At 42.3% G+C, this 25,470-nt stretch overlaps 1 protein-coding gene across 2 annotated transcripts in view; it reads right to left on the minus strand.

The window, feature by feature from the left end:
- The window catches only part of TMEM131 (transmembrane protein 131), a 168,627-nt gene that overhangs the window by 138,932 nt on the left and 4,225 nt on the right, over positions 1 to 25,470 (minus strand). For both annotated transcript variants that reach the window (XM_019524720.1, XM_019524719.1), the window contains exon 2: positions 9,969 to 10,030. In XM_019524720.1, coding sequence (XP_019380265.1) covers positions 9,969 to 10,030 — 62 coding nt within the window. The remainder of the gene's footprint in view (positions 1 to 9,968; positions 10,031 to 25,470) is intronic.

Below are 25,470 nucleotides of genomic sequence, written 5' to 3' on the forward strand. Positions count from 1 at the left end.
TAGACGCACGCTGCCTGCCTGCCAGCACCGGGGGAAGGTGTCTGGGTGCCAGGGCTCTGATGGGACAGGGGGTCCGAGGCAATGCTCGGTGTTGCTGTTGCCACCAGTGAGCCCAGCTCCACTCTGTTGCCTGTGGCGCCTGCCCTCAGGCATCTGTCTCTCTAGTGGGGGCAGGGGGGTCCTTCGGGGGCAGCAGGAGCTGCGTGGCTGGTCTGGCAGTGCTGGGAGCCAGTGCTCATGCTCTAAGGGGCACAGCAGCCAGCAGACACTGCCCAGGAGGGCAGGAGGCCATGGCCAGGCCACCTGGGCAGCACAACCCCAGCCTGGGGCAAGGGGTGTCACAGGCATCTCCTCCTTCTCCCTCCAGCCTGCATCCAGGCTAGACTCGCTCTATTGCCACCCACATGAGCCAGAGCCACCACGGCTGCCGTGTTCCAGCCCAGATGGGACAGAGACCACTTGGAGCCCCTAGGCACCCCCTGCTGCTTGCAGCATGGCCCAGGTCAGACCCACACTCCACTTCACACTGCTGCTGTGGAGTGCAATGCTGGTCCTCCGCACCACACCCCAGCTCTAACCTGCAGTGCAGGGCAGCGTGTGGTGCTCCAGCTGCTGCCTGCACTTCTGCATGAGGTGTGCTGCATGCACCTCATGCTGAAGGCCATCCTCACAAACCACCATCCTGTGAGCCCATGCAGGGCTGGGTGGGGCAAGTGGGCATCTGAGGGCACCCTTTGGCAGGATTGGTGGGGAGCAGGGGGCTGTCTCTTGTTAGTGAGGGACTGACAAGAAGAAATTCAAAAAATACAAAGTCAACAGAGGAATCAAGTGTACAAATACAAAATGGGGAATACCTGGCTAGGTAGAAGTACTACCACAGAGGATCTTGGGTTCCAGTGGGTTACTGTGATGCTGCTAAAAAATGGGCAAATCTCATTACAAAAGTTTTGTTATCCGGCACCTATGGGAATGGGAGCCAGATAACAAAATATGTCAGTTAACTGAGAGGCCCAAACAGGTATCTTTGCCTGTTTGGGCTTCTGCTTCTCCCGCTGCATCCAAGGCATGTCTGCCTCTCTCACCACATCACCGACCCTCCTGTAGGCCCCACGGGACAGGGAGGCAGGCCTTGTGCAGCCTGCTATACTGTGGGGGCTCAGCAGCACAGGCTATTTTGTGGGTCATGGGGGCTCAGCAAAACCAGAAGTGCCATGGAGAGCACTTCCCGTTTCGCTTTTACCTTACAAGCCAGCATACTGGTTAATAGAACATGCCAGCTTGTAAGGTGCCAGTTAAGGCAGCTGTTACTGTATATGATTTATTAATAAAAGACAGCAATTAATCTACTTCCATCAGTGCTATGAGACCTCCACTGACAGTAGTCTTGGATTCTGAGCATCACTATTTATGATGCAGAATACTGTAGAATCAGAGGCTTGGAAGAAAAAGTTTGCTTTGTTTAGAAAAAAAGACAACTAAGGGATAGACATAAATCTTCTAGTCTGCAAAATACCTCCTATAAAAAAGATAGTGATTAACTGTTCTTCATGGGGCAGCAAGGGAAGAGGAGGAGGAGAGAAGAAGAAACTGGCTAACTATGAGGAAAAATTTTCTAAGCCTTTGCTAATAGCTAACCTGACCATACAGATAGTAAAACACTGGGATGGGCTACGTAGGAAGGCCGTAGGATCTCCTTCACCAGAGGTTTTTAAAACAGGTTAGAGATCTATCTGCTGGGGATGGTCATAGTAAACTTGACTGGGTCTCGCTACAAGGAGGATGGATTAGATGATCCTAAACCCTGGATTTTTTCTTTTGAGTTCTAGTAAATAAAGAATAAATTGTACAGTCTACAAATGCATTTGCTTCACTGGGAGAGTAAATTCTCTCTGTGGTAAAAAAGTTTGCTTTTCGTCCCACGAGATACTGCTTTTAAAGGCTATGGACAACTAGAACACTTGAGTATATGTGACTAACTCTCATAACCGAATTGCATATAAAATCAGTTACCTCTAGTTTTAAAAGGTTGAACAACTTTGTGTGAAGGTTAGATAACACTGAACTTATTGCTATATTGATAATACTCATTCTACAGTGATGGATGACCTAGAAAAACTTTTGACACTTATAAAAAAGTATGTGATCCACTGAAAGGTAAACCCTCAGCATTGAAGAGTGACAGTGTATAAAAAAGTGACAGTAATACAGTGAAGAAAAAATAGATACCACAAAATTTACAACCTCAAAAATGGCTGGTCCACAACAGATTGAAAGCTGAACTAAAAACCTATTTGGGTTGGACTGATCACTTGAAATATGAGGACCTGTCATGGCTATTTATTACATGAACCTATAGAACAATACAAAATAATTCTTCACTGTTACAGTGATAAGCTAACAAATTAAAGAAGCTTGAGAAACACACTCTGTAATGAGGATCCAAGAGAACTAGCTTTTTATTTGTAAACATTTTGTGGCTTTAACATGTCTATACTATTTTGAGAATAAACCATTTGTTTCCTGTATTACACAGCAGGAATTCAACACTTGAATAAATTTGGCCTGAAGTTGTCATTGGAAATCAGTCAACCATATTTAACTAAATCAATTTCCTACCACTTGCATCTGATATTAAAGCAAGAAGAATTTTAAGAATCCATTTTTTTTTACTATTTACACCATTTTAACACTTTCATATACTGGAAACAAGGAAGTCAAGCAGACAAGGGGAGCTCTTTCAAGTTTTGAGTACTATTATGATTAGTGGAGTAGTTACACTGAAAACACACTTTGTAATACAATCTTTAGATTTGTGGGAATATTCTTATTGCCTAATCTTAAGAGTCTTCTAAAAATCTTTTTTGATTGCTTAAATCACAGGCCAGATTTCAGTTGACAGTGTCCTTTCAGCTAAGGAGACTTGACTGAACCTTCTTACATATCTCAGTCACTTTTAATAAAAGAGTCACACTGTGTCATCATCACTAGAAGAACAATTTTTGTTCATTAGGAAGAGATGGAGAAGAGAAACATGTGCTACCTGGCAAACTTCCTACAGAGAAATCTACTGTATAAATATAAACTAATTTGTTAAATCTATATATTATTAACTTTATGCAGAGACTTGATCTTTCAACCAAACCTATATATTTCCTATGTCATAATTAATACTCAGTATAATACAGTACTTTTTTGAGAATTTCAAAATGTCTATGTTATAATTAATACTCAGTATGAGGGGTGTACCAATAGAGATTTTTGGGGCTGATACAGATAGCCAATTTTTAAGGAGAGACATCAGTCTATACCAATCCAATTTCCGATATAGCTGTGTACAGCTGATAAGTCTGTTGTGAGGGAAAGGGCAAGGGGGGCAGATTAAGCCCCTGCGATGAGAGAGGGCGTGGGATGGGGCAGTTGTTGCCCAGCTGGGGTGGGGCAGGGTGTGGGACAGAGCCATGCTCGTCCTGGGGGGGCACGGGAACAGGGAAGCAGCTCTCACTGTTGTGCGCACCCTGGGAGTGCATGGGGGAGGGGCATATGTTCTGGATTGCACAGGGTGCAAGCTGGGTGGGCTGCAGCTGCAGGCTGGGGCTGGCACTGGGCAGGTAGTAGTGGTGGTGCTGGCACTGGGAGGGGGCTATAGGAGAGGGCTGCAGCCACCCCAGAAATTGCCGTAGCCATCCCATAACCCCCCTCCCAGTACCGCTGCTGCCTGCCCTGCACAGATCCGGGGGCACATGCCCCCCTGGACAAGCAGCAGGAGCCACAGACGAGCAGACAAGCCACCAAATGAGCTGCACACAGCGGCGGGAGTCACCCCCTTCAATCCTAACCCCTTCTGCCCCCCCGGGCGAGCCATGGCTCCATCCCCAAGCCCCTCCCTGCAGCAGAGCAGCGCCTGCCCCAGCTCCATACCCTCCTCACCATGGGGGCCTTTACTGCCCCCCCCCCACTCCTCCCCTTCCACCACAACAGACTTACCAGCTGCATGCAGCTCTCCATGCTGCTGGCTGTGGTCCTCACTGCCTACATGCTGTGCTGCAGCCACGCACATCCATGGGACATTTATTGGCCAAATTATCAGCCACATCAGGCCAGTTTCTGTTAGAAACAATTTTCTTTATATCGGTGCAAATCCGATATTGGACCAATGTATCGGTGCACCTCTCCTCGATATAATGTAGTACTTTTTCTGAAAATTTCAAAGACTACAAGCAGTTTTTCAAATACCAACAGTTAAAAATAATATATTTTTCAATTGCAATATTTATTTTCAGTACATAGGGATACAGAATCAAATGCAATTTTATTGTTAAGTTGATTAATATGCAGCTTTATCTTGGGCCTAGGGCACACAAAATAATGATTTGTATTTTGCGTGTATTTTTGAACCAAGAATAAGGAAAACGAAGGGTTAAAAGTTTTCTATGACAGCACTGTAATACTTATGAATGAAGTGTTGAAGAGAATGATATTTAAACAAAGATCATTATATACTGAGTCATACAAGGGAGTGTCAGATTAGCATATTTTAAGATGTGCATCCAACATTAATGCTTTCTTTTAAAGAGTGCCCTTCATTCACATCTTAGAAAAGGTGCTTGTCAGATAGGGACATGTTAATGTTAAACCTGCATATGTAATCTTTACATTGCTTTCCTATGTATAAGCATGATATTAATTCTGTGATGCTTTAATGCTTACATAATTTTTTTTCATTAGATGCCAGCAGCAGTGAGAATGAAGCAAGCATTTTCTAGAGCTTTTGCCTCACTCATTGGAAAAGATGCATAGAAATCCCAAGCAGAGGAAAGGAGGACAGGTAGGGGAATGTACATCGGAACACCACATCTTGAAGAACTCCAGTTATATAAAATATAAATAGCTTTTCTTTCTTCTAGTTGGTGCTTATTCCTGTGTGCATTCCACTGTAAACCCCCAAGCAACAGCATATCGGCTAAGGTAGTAGATGCTCAAAATCTTACTCTACTACTGACCGACTGCCTTACACAAAGGGGTATTAAGCAAACATTCTATTAGCGCAGAATTCTAATATAATAAAGGGCTTTGTCCTTCTCTCTGTCTGTCCCTGATGCTTTTGGAGCACTCTGGTTGCTGAAACAACCAACCAGAGTGCTCCAAGAGTGCTACAGACAGAAGGCAGCGGCAACAGAGTGCCACCGTGATGGCAGGGATGGGGGGAGGGGCAAGGCCACCCCCCCACCACCATCCTGAGGCAGCAGAGTGCCACTGTGATGGTGGGGATTAAGCAGGGTGCTGGTGGAAGGGGATAGAGGGCCAAGCTCCTCCCCCCTGGGAGGCAGCAGTGGCACCGGGGGGGGGGGGGGGGGGAGGTTAGGGTTAGCAAGCTTCCCCCTCCCCCCTATCATTCTTGACAGGCAATTTGCTAGTTCTTTATGAAGATGAGTGAAACCCCACATTGCTGCCTTTGACATGAGTTAATGATGGAAGTCACTGAAACAACATGGGCCCTGCAGAATGCACCCAAACACAGCCTACGGTCTGTTTCACCAAGCCCATAAAAAGGATAAAATATCTAGAGATCCACTTTGAAGTTTAAGAGGAAAGTACATCACCTTTCCTTCCCCCCCCCCCTTTGAAATCTTCTGAACCATCTTATCTTTTGTCAGTAAAAGACCATGGGTCCTTCTATCATCTCAAGTACATCCTTCTATGCCTTCACCCTTCACTAGGAGCTAGAAAAGCATCTAAAAATGTGCAAGTTGATTTACATGGAACTCTACTTGGGAAGATATTTTGGGGGTGCTCTAAATGAACACAGAGTGACATAAAGGCATTCAGATTCTCTCACCTCTTAGAAAGTTCATTTGTACAAAAAGTTGGAGAAAGAAGCATAAAATTGATGTCTCTTATAAAGAGTTCATTAGGGTTCATCATAAGAGAGATCCAATATTGGTGGTTTCAATACTGGTAGGGAAACTCAAGTTTTTTTTCCAGAAATGTCATACATTAGGAGAACATACTGAAATCACCTACCAGCAAGTGGAAGACATTAACAAATGTCTAGAGGAGAGACCTCGAGACAATTTTCAACATGTCATCCAGCATGTCTGCACTGACTAAAAACACTGGTGACACCAAACCTGCAACAATCCCAGTTTGGACATGGGCTTTTTTATTTTTATTTTTTTTATTTTTTTTTTACAAATTCTTTCCTACTATTACATAGAATCTCAAACAAGTAGGATGTGAAGGGACCTTGAGAGGTCATCTCCAATCCCCTGCCTAAGACAGGATCGTCCCAATCCAAACTACCTTGTACAAATCCATTGTCTAATTCAGCAGTTCTCACTCAGCCTTTTTAGATTTAAGGTGCCCCTGAATAGAGTTGAGGTACCCCTCAGAAAAATGCCAGCTCTTAGTTTTCACTCTTTTTTTGACTACAGAAAAATAATAAAGCAGTTTTTCTGTTGCAAAGAACTTAGAAAGACCACAACTGTGGATTTATTTGAACTCTCTGGGTTTATCTTGTGAATCATGTTTGTAAACCTAACTGTGCTAACACTAGTGGTACCACACAACACCCTTGAAAGTACCTCAAGGCACCCCACAGTGTAGTGGCATCCTGGCTGAGAATCACTGGTCTAACCCTTAGCAAAATCAGATATCCCTCCCAATAAAAATTTGCTAGGGAAGTCTTGAGGTCCAGCCTAAGAGTTGAGTGTTACGAGTGAGACAAACGTACAGCTGAAGAAGTTGCTATCTTGGCAACAACAGGGACACTAGGACAATTCTTGTTCTGTCCTGTTTGATTATTCTCAGTTATTTTAGAAGGGAACTAATTAATTGACAAATTACTGAGTAAGGATGACATCTCCCACAGGATCACACTTCTGAATAACAAAAACTGACATTTCTGGTTATGAACAGGCAGCTAATACTACATACCAGGCTCCACTGATATCAACAAGTCACAGATTTCCCCCTCACGATCCCAACAGAAAAGTTACTTGACAGTCTGATATTGCTCTCATATGCTGTCTGAGTGAGTTGAAGAAACCACTGAAACACCTTGAACTCGATGAACTATTCTTCATTCCTTTCTCCCATTGAGACGTATCAATAAAGGAGCATTACAGGCCATACCTAGCTATGATGCCAGCAACATGTAAAATCATCAAAGGAAAACAGTGAATGAGAACATGCCTGTCTGATACATTTTTATGCCTGTCCTCTGAGCTGTGTTGTGATTACTGTGGCTCAGGAGCTAACTGCAAAGGATTATGAACCAAAATGACTAGGTCTTTCAGGAAGAGAAACACACTCAATCTTTTCCCATTTGGAAAATTCTAGGATTAATGAAGCCTGGAAGAGCACGCGCCTGACCCAATGATTTCTGGTCATCATCCAGTTCCAGGCTTACACTCCTTTCTTGTCTCTATTTAGGGACCACTCCTCTCTGGTCATCATCTAGTTCTACCCTTACACTCCTTTCCTGTCTCTATTTAGGGATGCTGCTGCAATGAGGCTTCTGGAGGAAATTCAAACACAAGTTGTAGGAATCACAGAAGCAGTGCCTCCTCAACTGCAAGAAAAGGGTATTTACTCTGTTTTTCTTTATTTCATAAAAGAAAGGAAGTTGCAGAATAATTGTACATCCTAGACTGCTCAATACTTTTGTTCAGAAAGAACACTTCAGAACAAACAATAATATCCTCCTTGAATCATCTGGATTGTTTTGCAACTGTTACTAGCCAGGATGCCTTTTTCCATATGTTTTGCTCCAGAAAATACTAAATGCTTAAAAGGATTACCAATGCAGAGCTTGCTCTTCAGACTTTTGTTAGCTCAAAGGTGTTTGTAACATGTGGCCATGGTAGCAGCACTTCTCCAAAAATGAAACATTTGATTAAGCCTATTTAGTGTATAAGATAACAGGCTAATTTAGGGCTCTTCTAAATATCAGGCAAAATGGACATAAAATACATTCTAACACTATGCTTAGACTCACTGGTAAACAGAGAAATTTCTGTTAACCTCATCACAAATACAAAACCCCAATACAAAATTAATAGGATCACAACTAGATTAAGTCATAACAATAGTCTATTTTCCACAATCCAGATTCAAAATGATGAAACAATTTGCTGCCTTTTACAACACAACCACACTGAGGTCACATTCAAGATATCCATGTGCTCATTGTTCCTTATTCCAAGCTTCATCTATATTACCGGAAACACTGAGATTCCTTCACCATGCCTCATCTCTGTTGGTGACCAGCCCACAGACATATTTGCAGAGGTCTCCCCTTTATGCCTCCTTAACTACCACTAGATTCAAGATTTATGACGAGAGAATCTTGTCTTTCCATAAATATATTAAAGCTTAAACAACACAGATGGCTTGTACAGCATTTCTGCCTCCATTTAGTGGAAAACATGTTGAAATTAGGATGGCCATCTCCAGTATAAGGATTTATGGCAGAGAGGGCCAATTTTTTTGGCAGGCATGCCACAAATTAAGTTCCATGCCATGTCACTCCTACCCTGCCTGATCTCCTCTGCTGCTGGTTCCTGCCCTCCCTCCCCAATTGGCTATGTGACACATAGGGTGCAGACAGAAGTGCAGCTCCCCACTGCAACTAAGAACACTTTGCAGGAAGCGTTCTGAATTACAGCAATCCCCCCAACCCAAACAGAAGTTCACTCTTGGTTCCAGGGGGAAGGGGAATCTAGTTGGTGGCTGGGAGCCTGCAGCTGGTTTCCCCTAGCAATGGCCCCTCCTCTCTCTCAGCCTGTTTCAGAATGGGAGGGGGGCAAAGGGAGCAGAAGCAACTCAATCTAGGGGTTCCCCAACCGTTGCTGGAGGGTGACGCAAGTCACCTTCCCATGGAAGCTGAAAACCCCCCAGACCAAACTCCCTCTGCTCCCTTTACCCCTCCCATTCTGAAAACTGCTCAAGGCTGGGAGGCAGCACAGACACAAGTTACAAAAGATGCTCTATTTTGAAAGGTCTTCACCTGACCCCTCATGAAATTGAGGGTTCAGATTTTCACCCAATCAGCCATTTTTGAAGCTGCCTGCAGTCAGACATTTGTGTTTGGTCACAGCTATAGACTGCTTTCTGTGGCCATACTGGGTGAAAATTGTCACTTCTGTCTGCACCCATAGAGACTCCTTGAACCACCTGCAGTACATATGCTGCTGACTGGCCACCCCTGATTTACAGATATCAGTAGGTACAAAAATCATCTCTTTGATGCAGAGAAGCAACACGAGCATGGGAGCATTGTACTCAGTCTCGGTCGCATTAAAGCCACTTAATCACCAGATCTCATGACCCCTTGAATGATCAACTGTCAAAAAGGCCTGTTTGCCAAAAAGTTTTCTATGGCAGGAAGCAAGGAACTCAAACAGCTTTAAAAACATATCCCTTAGCAACCATTGCTTTAGCTCCACTAGCATTAGCCTTGCACAGGCTAATGTCAACAAGGGACTGGTAATCAATTGTGTTAAGCACTGTCACAAAGATACACTTCAAGCAGTTAAAACACCACAGTGCCTAAAAACAACTTGACAGCCACTTGGATCCCCATCTACACTAATGGTTCTCTTCTCTCCCATCCCTGCTCTGCCGCTATAATTAGTGGAGTTGAAAACAGTGGCAAAAATTTTAATACGATAGCCTTAATGTAGACACAGTCCACATATATGAAAAGTTGCATGTAATGGAATATTAACGCTCCTGATATAATAGTTTATCTAGCCACTTGCAGTAAAGCAGAGGAAAAGACAAAGTGCATTAAAGACAGATAGCTATAAGAGAAAGTGAAGTTTAAAATACCTTTCTTCTTCTATTACTTTAAGAACAAACAAGATCCACAAAAACTGAGGGGTAAACCAAAGAATACAGCTGTTTTGGTTTGTTTTTTTTGAAGGGAAAAAAGATTTCATCCTTTATCATTGAGATGGTCTGCTTACCTGCAGTAGGCTTCCTTCATCAAATCGTAGCACGTCTATTATGCTGTCTGACTGGATGAAAGCTGTGAAGTAAGAAAACAGTCCATTACGTATGGAAATACACTTTGATCCCATAATGCCAGCATGGGCAAACCTCCCCCCACCCACCAAAAGAGCTATAGCGGTCTTCCAAAATTTTTTTGAGAGCAGCTGTTCATTAAATCATGAAGATCCAAACACCTCCCCTGCCACCACCTCCATTCTCCACCATCGCCTAAATCAGCAGTGGACAATGTTTTCACACACTGGGCTGAAACAACCTAGCTCAAGTCTGACACAGGTTACTGCTTCTTCCTGCCACCTAGCCATGGTGTAGACAAAGCTCCTGCTGCCAGAACACTTCAGTGGCAGAATGCTTTGGCAATGGCACTGAAACTTCCCAGCTTTGGTCCCGTGGACCATGGATTGCTGACCCCTGGCCTAGATACCCAAGCCATTTCTTATGAAGTGAATGGTAATAAACACTTTTGGCTCATAAGGAGATTTACCCTCTGATTACCCTTTGTGGTAGGGGGAAGGAGGGAGGGGAGGAAGGGAAAGATGACTGGCTCAATTTCAATTTCCCACAATCAACACAAGCACACCTTTCTATGTTTGATTTACATATTTCTTGGGTAAGATTGGTGACTTTGAGGTCTGTTTTTTCACAGGCATGAGAAAGTACCAGTAAGAATGACCAGAGTCAAATATAGAAAAGTCAACCAAAATAGAATGTTTGTCTCCTCACTTAAAAATGACTAAGGCCCAGATCCATAAAAGTATCTATACCTTCACCACAAAAAGATTCAGCATTTAAAATGGGACTTCAACAAACTATAGACACCTAAATCCAAAACTGAAATTCTGAAAACCCTTATTCAGCAGCTGCCTAACCCCTGAGATCCCTGTGTTAGGCAGTAAAGTTCCCCAGGTGCATGTGAGTATATGCAAAGCCTACAAGTGCCTCAGTCTAGACAGGCTCTAGCAGCTCTGCACATAGAGCACACCCAAGCTTTATCTGGATTCACAAAGTAGGCATTCCTCCACCTGTTTTCCCTGAGGGGTTCAATCTGGTGAGTAGTCTCCTAGCTTGTCTACTAGATCAAGCTGCATACAAAATGCAACAGCTGCCACTTTTAAAAGACAGCAGGTGGTAAAGACACTTGCTGGGCAGGGAGCCTTGGGTTCCATTCTATGCTCCAAGAACCCTTTAATGTAAAATACAGAAGTCAGTTGAAAAATACATAAACAGAACTTGGAGCAGAGACTAGCTCATCCCTGCTCCCGAGATTATCCTTGTCACTGGGCTAGACTTGTGCTTACTCTTATGCTGGCCCGATGTTCCCTTTTACAATCCTGGGTTTAGAACAATTTTTGAAAAAACACACCTGCTTTGTAATGACAGTGAAGCATACTGAACCATCATGATGTCATTTTACAGGATTACTGTCAGCCACAAAACCACAGAACTCTAATGCAAAGTTTCTAATACACGCATAAAGTACAGACCAGCAGCTCTGAATACTTAGTTCTAGGGTACTGAAACACTAACTTCATTGAGGCAAAAGCAACCTCACATTTACTGAAATTTGTGTGCACCTTAGCAGTTACTATGGAGTAACTGGTCATGTTCACACCCTAGTTTACCATGCCGTAATTTGTTTGTATGCCCATGCCCTTAGTGCAAATACATTCTGTACTACATCAATACTGATGTGAGTTGGAACAGGTCATTCCAATCTCTGTTTTAATCTTTCCTTTGAATTAACTTGCATTCAGACATTTAAGTAACTCCTTTAATAGCATAACTGATCCATGCAGGCACTTGGAAACTAAGTTAAACATACACACAAAACCCCCCAGTAAAGATTCTTTTAATTGCAGTTCTGAGTGGCAATCATTTAGCTGTCAGGTACTTAAAAATACAACGGTCAAACCCGAGTCCACACAAATAGACGTATCATACGCTGAATTCCACTAGAATTTAGTCTCTGCATCCAAGTTTGCTAGGGCTATAAAATCTCATGAAGAAGCAGCTTTTCACCTTAGAAAATTAAACCCTAGGAACTAAGAACAAGAATTTCCAGATAGTTTAATTCATAATGGACTAGTTCTCCGTCAAGCAGTTACCTTGCATTTTACAAGCCTTTAAAACTGTCCATCCAAGTTTTCACAAATGAATTGCAATGAAAGGTATAAAAAAATTTAAAATGTTTGTAGATTGTTTTTTAAAAACAAGCAAATAAAACACAACAGTATTTACCCACTATATAAAAATGTTACATCCATCCTTCTATAGTCTACACACAAATTTATCTTGGAGAACTAAAGGTGGACTGTGAATAATTAAGCCTTTAGCTGAAGTGCCAGCAAATACCTTTCCTTCCAATTGTTGAAGGTATTAGATTTAAATGTGTTAAATGACCAGTAGAAGAATTTATGCATAATAACATTCCTTCCCCTTAACCAAGTTTCAGCTGCTTGTTCTTTTGCATCATAGCTCCGAGTTCTCCTGCTGAGTCCTGTCTACCCTATTTTTCCTGTAGCAGACAAGTGCAACATAACACAAAAAAAACACAAGTCAAAGAACTTTTCAGATCTTCTACATACTTCATAAGTCAGCTACAAGGCAAAATAGAAAACTAAGTCAGAGAACTGCACTCTGAAATGACTGTTTCTATATCTGAAGTTCCTGAGGCTACAGAGACCAGTAACTTCATCCATAAGTTTGGGGGGGTGGGGTACGCATGCAGCAGCTCACGCACTGTAGCTACATAACTCTTACCGCCAAACAACTTGAACGCAGACATCCCTTCTGTAAAACCCACAAACTTTCCTCAGCCACTCCAAGTTATTTTTGTCTTCACCACAAAGCAGCAGATGTCAGGGAAGACTTATGTGGATGAATGTGTTAAATAAAAGTGCCCTTCATCATTATATCATTTAAGAAATGTTTTCAGGGAACAGATGACAGTTAAAGCCAGGTGAAGTCACATGGCCAGCAGCCAGGCTTTGCAGGGTGCTTTGTAACAGTTGTGCCTCCTAAGTCAGACTCCGGTCAAGTTTCTGTGGTTGAACCTTTTATTTTCAGCATACTCAAATTCTCAAGCCTTTGTTTCCATTTTATTGATGATTTCATCAGAGCATTTTAAGATTAAACTTGTGTTTCCATCCAACCCCCAGACTAATGTGAAAAAAAATCACTTAAATCAGATAAAAAGCTGGGAAGACTGTATTTTATGATTCCCTGTGCTGACAGGTTACATTTTCTGAATACAGCCAAAGTTTCCTATAAAGTCATTACATTTTATAAAAATTAAAGTCAGAAGGAACCACTAGATTACCTAATCTGACCTTCTTCATATGTCATACCAGAAAGTAGCAACCACATTCCCCACAGCAAACCCAAAGATACATTGCTACATGTCCAATTATTTAAGCTATATTCTCTTTTCTTCATTTCTTGGACAAAGTATTTCTGAATGCTCAAACATGTTAAGGCATTCTTCATGGTTCAGCATGCCTTAACATGTCTCAGTCAAAGAAACGTGACTTGACAGGGGGTGGTGGTGGAAATCAAGCTAGGGAAAAAAAAAAAAGATGCATGGAAAAGTCTTTCTGTCCAGCTAACTTATCGTATGGGTCTCATTACTCTTCATTTACCTGGCAGGCATGTTAGTACTACGATTTACTTTCATGTTGATAAAAGTAATTGCCCTATATCCTCCTTACTCAATATACCTTTTTATGCATTTCTAAAAACTAATTTCCCCCAATCTTCCTTGACCATGTTTCAGATTATTTTAACCTTTTCTTCATAAGCTTTATTTATAAAAATTGTAACCATCTGTTCTATCACTTAGAAAATGTGATGCCCAAATGTACTGAAATGAGAACAAGGTAATTATTTAAAAAAAATCTTTTGTACATTAAATTAAATTTAAAAAACTCCTTTAATTTCCAACCCTCTGTCTCAATGAGTAAGCTCACTGCAAGAATTATACCTATAACTATAAACAGTTACCATATGCTGAAAGTCATTTGCTCACATCTACGTTACTGCAATTACAACATGCATATACTTATTCAATGGTGTACCTAAAAGCAGATGAGTAAGTGTTATAGTCTTGACCATGAAATGACTGGTTACTCACAAAAAAATCAGACTGTGCAAGTCATCCCAAGCAAGTATATACAGGCATAACTCAGAGATATTGCGGGTTCGGTTCCAGACCACCGCAATAAAGCGAATATCGCAATAAAGCGAGTCACACGAATTTTTTGGTTTCCCAGTGCATATAAAAGTTATGTTTACACTATACTGTGGTCTATTAAGTGTGCAATAGCATTATGTCTAAAAAAAAATGTACATACCTTAATTAAAAAATACTTTATTGCTAAAAAATGCTAACCATCATCTGAGCCTTCAGCGAGTCGCAATCTTTTTGCTGGTGGAGGGTCTTGCCTCGATGTTGATGGCTGCTGACTGATCAGGGTGGTGGTTGCTGAAGGTTGGGGTGGCTGTGGCAATTTCTTAAAATAAGACAACAATGAAGGTTGCCACAAACCTTCAATTTGTAAAAAACGCAATATCTGCGAAGCGCAATAAAGCAAAGCGCAATAAAACGAGGTATGCCTGTACTCAAGGCCACCTTACTCTGAAAAAACCCCAAACATTTGGTTCATATATTCTGCTCATTAGCCTTTCTACTGGTCATTTAAAGTATTTAGGTTCTGCCAAAGTTAAAAACCACCCGTTTCTAGAAGAATAATGCATAGGACGAGAAAGAAATTGAGCAACATGCAAAATGCTTGAGAAAAAGTGTCAAACAGCTGGGTAAATAAATTCAATTATGTAACATCATTCAGAAGTGTGAAAAATTAAAGACAGTATGCTAGGAAAATTATGTAGGGTATAACAGCTATGCTCATAATGTGTAACTTTTAATCAAAGACTGACATCCCATGAATAAAGGAGAACAGCAGTAAATTGTAAACACTCAGCAGTAACCACTTTTCATCAGTTTGGATGTACTTAAACTTATCTTGTCTCAAGAGTTGCACACAAATTAGCTGGCTGATAGCTTCAAGCTGTTCTGAAGTCTCAGGCACAAAACTAATTGTATAATAGAAAAGCGAACCTAAATTTTTATTTATCCTATAACACATGCGTCTTTATGCTAAAAGCTCAAAACTCCCCCTAAAGACCAAAGCACCTCAAACAGAGCCAGAAAAAGATTGGTCAACAGTCCTTTCCCCTGTGATAATTATGTAGAGACTGAATCACCAGACTTCCTTCCAGTGGTCCATAGGAAGGGGAAATACTATATTTATTTGAATATGAGACAAGTTTTTTTTCCTCAAACAGCATTGTGGGGTGGGCGGGGAAGCTCATTTTACACTTTATTTAATGAGGTTTTCTTGTATTCAAATGTATCATCAAACAGCTGCCAAAAGCAGCATGTGCTCAATACATGAAAACCAATGATAAAAGTTGATCAAACCCAACCAGCACTGAATACGACTATAAAACACATAGCTCATATTGGGCAAACATACTGATAGGTTTCTATCACAAATATAGGTTAGTACAGCCCATCTAATTAAGATAAAGGGTAGTGTCCAATGTGCTCAGTCCCCTCAGCAATGACACTTTTCAAATCACGGTGAGCCACTACACTGAAGAAGTAAACATGTATTCATTCTCACAGCTGAGCTGTGCCTTTCTTTCCCATTTTGAATGATTCCCGTTTCTTCACCGGCCTTAAATATCTGGCAAACATCACCATGTGGAGCTCCAAACAGTTCACCCAGAATCCCTCTGTTGCCCCCTCTCTCAGCCCATCACATCTGATTAGTGTGGCCCTACCCTCCATGAGTGAGAATGCATCAGGTTGCCCTGCACCTCACCTGCAGCATCCCAGGACTCATAACAAAAACACCCAGTTTGAGTCATGAGTAGAGGCTAATTAGCATGTGGATCCCTTTTGCAGGGGGAGGGGGCATCTGGAGTATGCACACAATGCTGAACTGCAGGGTCACTATGGCTTAGCCCACTGAACTATATGGTACATAGTGAGCCTTTTGGCTTTGGACTAATATCATTCATAGTTTGTACTATACAGTATCTAAGTAGGTACAAAAGTGTTGCTGAAAAGTGTTTATGGAGTGCCTGGGCTAAAACTTGGAACAGTTTCAAAAAAAAGGTAAAATGCATCAATTCTGGATGAACTAAGTCTATGGGTACCCTATTGGTATACTTATTTCAAAGCCAGTGTTTTCAAATTTGCCACCCATTTCCATGTGCTCAGGGGGAGCATGGTCTGACAGTAAACAGGAGGTGGGAGGGCAGGGAAAAGGGGCTGCAGGGGGGAGCAGAGGGATTCCTGAAGCCCCAAATTTATTTTCTCTGTTGTAACAGTGGTAAGGGGACAAATTCAAGCCAAACCTCCAATAATTAATTCTATACTTTGAAATTAATAACAAATGTATTAGTATTCCATATACAGAATCAAATTATCATCATGGGGGGGATCATCATATTTAGGGTCATCTTATATTTGAGTGAATATGGTACATCAGGTTGGAAAAAGGGTCTAGACAGAATGATTACAGCTAATTCATCCCATTTGTACACTATTTAAAAGCAAGCCATAAAACAGAAGGTGCCAACATACAACTGATTCACAAGATATGCAGGAGATGGACCAGGACATTATGACCTAGCCTGAGGGAAGGGAAGTGAGCAAGTCTCAGATTATGGCCAAACAAAAACCTAGCCTTGGGCAGGTCACATGGCTGCGTGTATGCATATAGGTCTGTGATGGTACAGATGCTCCAGGGTTTTACTCCAGTACCAAGATGTGTTATGCAAGACAGTTGGAACTTGTAAGGAATCATGCATACCCAGAAATAGAGCAAGTTTCTCACTGAAAGTTAGCCATAGTACAAGCTAATATTTCTAGGAGAATCTTTAGAGAAAAACCTAATGTGCATTAAGGGTTATCCAACACCTAAATTCCCCCAACTGTTTTTAGAAACCAATTTGAAGGAAAACGGCTATATTTAATTAAAAACCCAAACTACTTCCTTTTAATACCATTCCGTTTCAAAGTTTTACGAGTCATCTTCTCCTCCTTACAATTTTAATTTTCATCTACGATGTTAAAACAATTGTTTTTACTAATTTTTACAAATGTTAATAAATATTGACTAATGCTTGAGAGAATGCCATAATGTTTCAATATGTATCATTTCACTCGCTTCAAGGTGGTGGAGTATTTCAAAATTCAGGAAGTTCTGTATGCAGTGAAATTTGGTAATTACATTAGTCACTAGGGCAGCTTGTCCTAATGGTGGTATTAGCCGGTACATTCTGCATGCTCCACCAGAGACCTCATGGATTTGTAAACAAGGCAATTTGATTGCATTATCACCTATTAAAATATTAGTCATTTTTAAATGCACCCACATATAAAATTGCAATGGAATTTGTTCCTGATAATTAGTCAGCTTAAAAATACTGACCTGTGCCCTCCATGGGACGACCTCCTTCATAGTCATGTAAATTGTATATTAACCATTTGTGTGTCTAGTCATACAATTCTCATAGAACAGACCACAGCATGCACAACTTGTCTTCAGTATTTTTGTAATGTATTTTTGTCATCTTTATAAATGTCAAAAATCATTTTTACAGTCCATATAGCATACAGAATACATTTCATGAAAAATTGAAAATGGATAAGTACTGATACTTAGTTCATAGTTGCCAATCCCACTGGAGTAACAAATTAACCAGATTTTTACTATAGTTTATTTGTCACAAATGTTTTGATCATCTGACTCTAGCATCCCTCTTGGGTAGAGGCTAACCTAACTGAGAACAGCTTGAGATGAATGCTTTTTGATCTTTCACTGAAAACCACAACAACTTTTTTTTCTTTTAAAGAGACTGAAGAAATCAAGGACTAATTGCCAGGATCCTTTCATTTTTTGTGATAAGGTATTTAGCAGAATTTGCATATTCATTGGAATCTGACAGGGCTTTGTCAGGTCACTGTGAGCACTTCTGCTATGGCTTTGAGCTCACAGGCTCTAGGCTATCAACTATGTGGCTATGAACAGCCAAAAATACATGTTCTGGGTCTGAAATGGAAACATGCCATCACTTCTGATACAGGAGGAAGTTTCCTTAAGACACGGGTGTCCAACATCTGGCCCCTGGGGTTCCAAGAGGAGCTGAAAACTCGGGGATTGGGGTGAGTATTGGCAGTACCGACCACTGAATTTCCAGCTAAGGAGCCATGCTGAATACACGTGCCAGTGGAATAGGGGGGCAAGAATGAACAACAGCAGCATTAACCCTTGTGCCACTGCTGCCACAAGGACTGGAACCAGCCCAGAAGGCTCCTCAAGACCCCAGGGATGCAGGGAAGTTTGACCTCCCTACTCCAAGACATTTACAAGAAAAAGAAAAAGGGAAGGAAGCTCCAAGTCATCAGAAGAGGAACCACCTTTGACCTCTTTCTCTAGTTATCAGACATGCAAAAATCACCTCCTTTTCTTATACATCACCGTAATACAGTTCAATAATATTATGTAATATCCAGCTATACCTCTGCAACTTTGTCTTCACTGGGTTTGCATGGACCTAACTGTCATTGGAATACATGTCAAAACAAGGTAACTAAATCTGTCCTAAAGGAGTGAAAAGGGCCAGTCAGGGACACCAGGTCCCTGCACACAAGTTAAATTCAGTCTTTCCATGAGCCTAGGGCTTCCTGGGAACCCAAAACCATTTGGAAACAAAATAGACTGATACCCAATTTACTGGAAAAGTCTTTTCTGTAAACTCTGCAGGCTCAAGAGACCCTATTATCAACCCACAACAATTCTACCTCCAGTCCAAAGATTCTAGCCCCCGCTGCCAACCCCTCTAAAACCAGAATCCTTCAGAACACAGTATAATCCAAGAACCACATGTTCAGGAAGTGGTTTGTGCCCACACCATGCAAAAATCTATGGACATTTCTTTAGAAATATATCCAGTTATTACTATTGGGGTGCACCAATAAAGATTTTCTTGGCTGATACCAACAGCTGATTATTAACCAGCCATATCAGCCGATACCAATCCGATAAAAATTTTACAGGAACGTGGCCTGGAAGCTTGGAGAACAGCATCTACCAGTAAGTCTGTGGGGGGAAAGGGGGGAGAGAAGGGGCAGTTTGAAGCCCCCACAGTGTGGGAGGGAATAAGGCAGGGCCTGGGGTTGCCCAGCCAGGCTAGTGAATGGGACCTCGAGGCCAGGAGTGGGATGGAGCCACAGGAAGCTTGTCCAGGAGGTGTGGGGGGGTTGGGCAGCTCCCCACTGCTGTAGGCATGGCTCCAAGGAAGGCCTGTGCCCCCCCAGATCTGTGTGTGGAGAAGAGGTGGGCTGTCTGCTGCGAGCTTTGGGCCAGAGGCAGTGCTAACTCCTTCCCAGTAAGGGGGCTGGGCTTGGAGCAGGCAGGAGGTGGCAGTGCTGGGAGGGCTGGCTACAGGGGGCAAATTTTAGAGTGCCTATAGCACCCCCAAGCAGCCCCCAGCCCTGCTCAGGGCACTCTGCTCTGCTGCCTTTCCCTTGGGAGCCCTGCACTGGCCATGCATCCCTTGCTTGGTCCACAGCAGGGGGCTCCCAAGAGAAAGGGAGCAGAGCAGTGTCCCAAGCAGGGGTGACACTGGGGGGTCTATAACCACCCCAAATTTAACCCTAGACCCCCCTATAGCCACCCCTCCCAGCACTGCCACTGCCTGCCCTGCACAGGTGAGCCTGTCACGCTCCCACCCACTCTGAGCCCAGGCCCAGCTCAGCCCCTGAAACTGGGAAGAGGCTGAAGCTGTCCCTGGTTCCGAGTCCACAGTGGGCAGCCTGCCTCCACCCCCCACAAAAATCCAGGGAGGCACATGCCTCCCCCAGGGCTGCGCGCAGTGGCAGGGATCCACCCCCCTCCCCACCCCGCAGTACCCTCCGGATGACCACCCATGGCTCTGTTCCACTCCCAGCCCTGTGTCCCATTCACTGCACTGGCTGGGCAGAACCTACCCTTGCCTCACTCCCCCCCTCACCATTGGCACCCTGATCTGCTGCCCCCCACAACCCTTCCCTCCCATAGACTTACCAGCAGGGCTTTGCTGTCTAAACTGCCAGGCTGTATTCCTGGCCACATATGTGTGTGGCTGCGTGCACGGACATGACATTTATCCGTGATGTTATCGGCTACACCGGCCAAAAAATGGCCATAGCCAATAATGTTAATTTTCCTATTATCAGTGACAATCCATTATGTGACTGATATATCAGTGCACCTCTAATTATTATACCCCCATTAGGGATTGTTCCTCACCTTAAAGAAAACAGAAGAAAGATGGGATTTTCAGATTGCCCAAAAATTGAGAGAGAAAATGAAAGAGGCCACATTGCAAGAACTACATGGACCCCTACTCCAACACCTTTAGAAGCATAAGGATTAACTAACATTAGTGCTCCAACAATGGGAGCAGCAATTAGCCATAAGCTGCAGCACTATGCAAAGTGCTGCTCACCTTTTTTGGCTTCTTTCCCACAATCCTGCATCCTTGCCCCTCCCCATTCAAAGTATAATACATGAATACACACATCTGAAGTCCTGTGTCCAGTTTTGGGCTCCCCACTACAAAAAGGATGTGGATAAGCTGGAAAGAGTCCAGCAAAGAGCAATGAAAATGGTTCAGGGGTTGCAGCATATGACATATGAGAAGAGGCCGAGGGAACTGGGTTTATTTAGTCTGCAGAAGAGGCTACGGGGGTTTGACAGCAGCCTTTAACCACCTGAAGGATGGTTCCAAAGAAGATGGAGCTAGTAGACTGTTCTCAGTGGTGACAGAACAAGAAGCAACCGTCTCAAGTTGCACCAAGGGAGGTTTAGGTTAGATATTACAAAAAACATTCTTACAAGACAGATAGTAGTGCGCTGGACCAGGTTACCCAGAGAGGTGGTAGAATCTCCATCCTTGGAGGTTTTTAAGACCCAGCTAAACAAAGCCCTGTCAGGGATGATATGGTATTGGATGGTCCGGCTTTGAGCAAGGGGTTGAATTAAATGACCTTCCAAGGTCCTTCCAACCCCTATTTTCTAAGGCTGTATGAACGCTTGAGGCTTAACAGCCACTCCCAAAGCACGGGCATCCCAACCCACTTTTAAACGAACAACTGAATTTGCTTTAGCTGCCTGCACCAGTGGTTACAATCCTAATACTGATCCATCCCCTAACTCAGGCCAATCTCCAAAGGGAGCAGCACCTCAGATCACAACCAAGAAGGATTTGGGGTTGGGCCAGGCAGTCTTTAACTATTTGAAAAGAGGTTCCAAAGAGGATGGAGCAAGACTGTTCTCAGTGGTGACAGATGACAGAACAAGGAGCAATGGTCTCAAGTTGCAGCAAGAAAGGTTTAAATTGGATATTAGGAAAAACCTGTCACACTAGGAGGGTAGTGAAGCATTGCAACAGGTTACCCAGAGAGGTGGTGGAATCTCCATCCTTGGAGGTTTTTCAGGCCTGGCTTGACAAAGCCCTGGCTGGAATGATCTAGCTGGGGACGGTCCTGCTTTGAGCAGGGTGTTGGACTAGATGGACCTCCTGAAGTCCCTTCCAACCCTAATTTCATATGATTTCAATTTTCCTTCCTTCCTTCCCTCCCTCCTTCTCACAGAACTAAACAGATCAGACCAGCAACACAGAAGAAGCAAACCTACTGAGGAAGAAGGTACTATTTTTTACATAGTCGAAAGTAGTTAGTTAGGCATTAGTTTTCAGGATGGCAGCTACTGCACTTACTTAGAGAAGCAGCAGCAGTAATATTTAACAATGTGACAGAATACTTCAGATTCAATTTTGTGCTGCATAAATTAACTTTTAATCCTATAAGGCAGAGGTGGTGCAAGGCCAGTCCACAGGCCTGACTGGGCCCAAAGATCCCCTGCCCTGTACTAGGACCTGCACTGCATGCAGCACCAATTTCAGCTGATCCTGAATGCATGCTGTAAGCACAACATGCTCCAGCCAGCCTGGGAGGCCAAATATAAGGGCTCTGTGAGCCAGATCTTTGACACCCCTGCTGTAAAGAATAAGAGGAAAACAGAAAGGAGAGAAAAACACAACCTCATCCAGTACAAATGCTGCTATTCCAACTGGAAGTTCATTGCAAAATGTTCCTGGGGGATGGGGGGGTGGAAACCAGCAAGATAATTCATAATCAAATAGAATGCAAAGTCACAATACATATATGAGCAAAGGTCAGTAAAAGCCTTGCATCAACTCGTGAGAGTTGTTTGGCACTAATATCATGCATTGCTTAGCAAAGCGGCTCAATGACTTGTAGTGCAGGAGTACTGACCAACAGGAAAAGGTAGGCTGAACCATGTAATAAGGCCAAAAAGGAGAGGGGGAGGGGGAAGTGATGTAGAAAAGTTGCAAAAGTGAGAGAGCTAAGGTCAAAACAAGACAAAGGATACAAAAGTAGAGTGTTACAGGCCTTCTGAAAAACAAACCAAACATAGCATATTAAAACAAAACAAGTATTTATAAGTGCAATACTGAAAAAATTAAAAAGATGTAGTTCATCTGCTTGAGAAACTTTAAAGTAGCTCAGTTCTTAGAGGTCCAAAAACAAAGCCCTCCCACAACAGACCATTTTACGGATTCAGATATTTTAAGACCAGAAGAGACAACAATGATCCTTTATTCTTACCTCCTGAATAAGGTCATATAATCATCCAATAATCCCTGCACCAAGGGTTATAGCAGCTCTTTTAGGAAGAGAATTAAAATATGAGAATCAAGAGAATCCCCTCACAGTCCTTACTAAGTCATTCCAATGGTGAGTTACAGTCCATCTCAAATATGCATCTTGTTACCAGCCTGATTTTGTCTAGTTTCCCTTTCCAGCCATTGGATCTTACGTCCTTAAGTGAACTAGCCTTTTACTATCAAAACTCCATAAAAGTATTTTACAATTGTGATCACAGCCATCTCTCAAACTTCTCTTAGACAAGCTAACTTGAATCATTCTTGTGGCTCTTTCCTGAACCCTTGTTCGTATGGCTCAGCAATTATGCACACGCTTACTGGCTGACTGAAACCCTTTCCAAATCGAACATCTTTGCCCTGACAGATGGGAACCAAAGTTGTATGCTAACATGTCTATCATGATTTAATTCCAGGTCAGATTAAGGATACAACTTCAGATCTGAGATAACTGATAAGGGGAAAATAATAGCCTGAACATTTTTTTACATTAAAAAGAGAAGTTAAGCCAGTAGATATTGTAGGGGGAACAAAAAAAAGGTCTGAAGAGATTTGAATGTTCTCAGTGAAAGAAAAAAGATCATAGAAGGAGAAGGAGAAGTAGAAGCAGAAGTGGCCCCTGAGCACTTTTATTCCCTCTTGTCATTTTGGCAAGGTGACACAGGCATCTGTGAAACTTTTGGACTCAACTTCTGGACTCAAACTACATATCCAGGACCTATTTGAGCAATAATGGGAGTTGATGCATCTGAGGAGTTGGAACAGAAACCCAGAACAGTCCAGGAGCAGTGAATGGAACTGTCAAGTAGGATCTTGGCACGGTTTTTATTCTGTTATCCAAAGGGGCAACAGAAGTCTAACAAGACATGCAACTTTAGCTGTTACTGAACCAAAGGTTTGACCCTGGAAGTCCCTAAAACAGCAGAGCTTGGAGCTAGTTTGTCACTCCTGGAGAGCTCTTGGAATAAAGTTGCTACAGACTGCACATTGTGAAGGACAGCGTGCCCTTCAGCAAAGCAAGCCAGACCTGTCAAATCAGTGTTCAAACCAAAGAATTCAGCAGAAGCAGCACATTCAGATCTTGGCTTCTGTTTAGATATGCCATCGGGTTCTTGAGTCCACACCAGAGTGCAGGAACCAACAATGCAAAAGCAAAATAAAAAACAAAATAAGCAATAAATCTAAATTAATCCAAACACAGAGATTTAAGACCCCGAATCCCTGAAGAGACTGAATTCAAGCTAGATGCACCGGGGGGGAAGACTCCTGGTTTATATGCAAACTTGGGTTCAAAAGAACTGGGCTTACATGACCACCTCCTCTTTTTGTGTCTGCTTTTAATAGCTTTGCATTCAATGTTTAGAAACGGAGAGAGTAGGGACAGAAGGATGCTTGCAGGAATTCAGACAGACATGGCTCAGTGTTGCACCAACTTCAATGCCTGCACATGCCGTATGTCAGACTGCGCAAAGAACACTTCAAGAACACAATAATCCTTTGCCAGCCTTCATAGCCTGAGAACAATTTTTCATTTGGCTGTATTAAAACATTTTCATAAGCCCAGTTAACCAATATAACACACTATGTAGAACAGACCACTTTTTTATCATTTATCACATCACCAATTTATGGGATTTACCAGATTTACTAGTAAATATCGTTATTAATGATTTGGAAGAAAAATATCACTGTGTTAAGAACTGATCCCTACAGAACCTCAGTGAATGCTTCCACTGAATAATTCCATATTTAGAATTACTTTGTCATCTCAGTCAGTTTTAACGATCATGTAGTATGCTACACTTGTGTCAAGCTGGGGTCCCAAAAAACTCCACCAACCAATGAAAATGGAAGCTATGAAAGATTTTTTTTTAGTCTAAGATAAAAAAGTCCATCTTCTTTTGTCTATAACTCATCATAAATATAAATTATTTCACAACCCAAACCCATGACAAGCTACACTGAAGTAATCCAATTTCATACCATTTGGAAAGGATGTCTCCCATAGAGTACTATGAGCTACAGGGAGGGAAAAAATTTGTACATGGGAGAACTGTATTTTTTTTTAACAGCATTTGTTCCTTTGTGAGAAGATAAAAAGAAAAAAAAAAAAAAGCCCCATTTTCCTGCCCTATGTTGTGTCTCTGCTTCAGGCTTTCTACTGCTGGAAACAGGATGATGAACAAAATGTAGATGTGGTGGCGGCAGTCAAGAAGAGAATGTGCTCAAGGATGCAGTACATTAGAAATTTGATTCTTACAGTCAAAAAAATAAGATGTGCATTTTTTTAATTTTGTCCAAAATAGCTGGCACAGACAATTTACCAATTAACAAATAATAGGTTACGAGCCTCGCCATGCACTGGCCATGTTGAACATTTAATTCAGATGTGGAAACGGCTGTTAGTGTGGTATTGGATGCTCTGTTGGGGTGCTCAGGGGAGACTAGCTTTTGCTTTGTCAACCTAAATAAGAGATGTACATTCCTTGATTACTGTTTGCCTAGTTTGTTGTGTGCTTATACTTAAATGTATAATACAGCAAATCAATGTATGTTCCAGTATAATTGTGTTTGTTTTTGCTTTGATCTTAAACAGAATACTGTAGTCCCTGGCGTGTTGGTAGAGCTTCTGGCTTTTTTTTTTTTTTTTTTTTT

The sequence above is a fragment of the Gavialis gangeticus genome, unplaced genomic scaffold, assembly GCF_001723915.1.
Source record: "Gavialis gangeticus isolate Ggan-Ray unplaced genomic scaffold, GavGan_comp1, whole genome shotgun sequence".
Taxonomy (NCBI): Eukaryota; Metazoa; Chordata; order Crocodylia; family Gavialidae; genus Gavialis; species Gavialis gangeticus.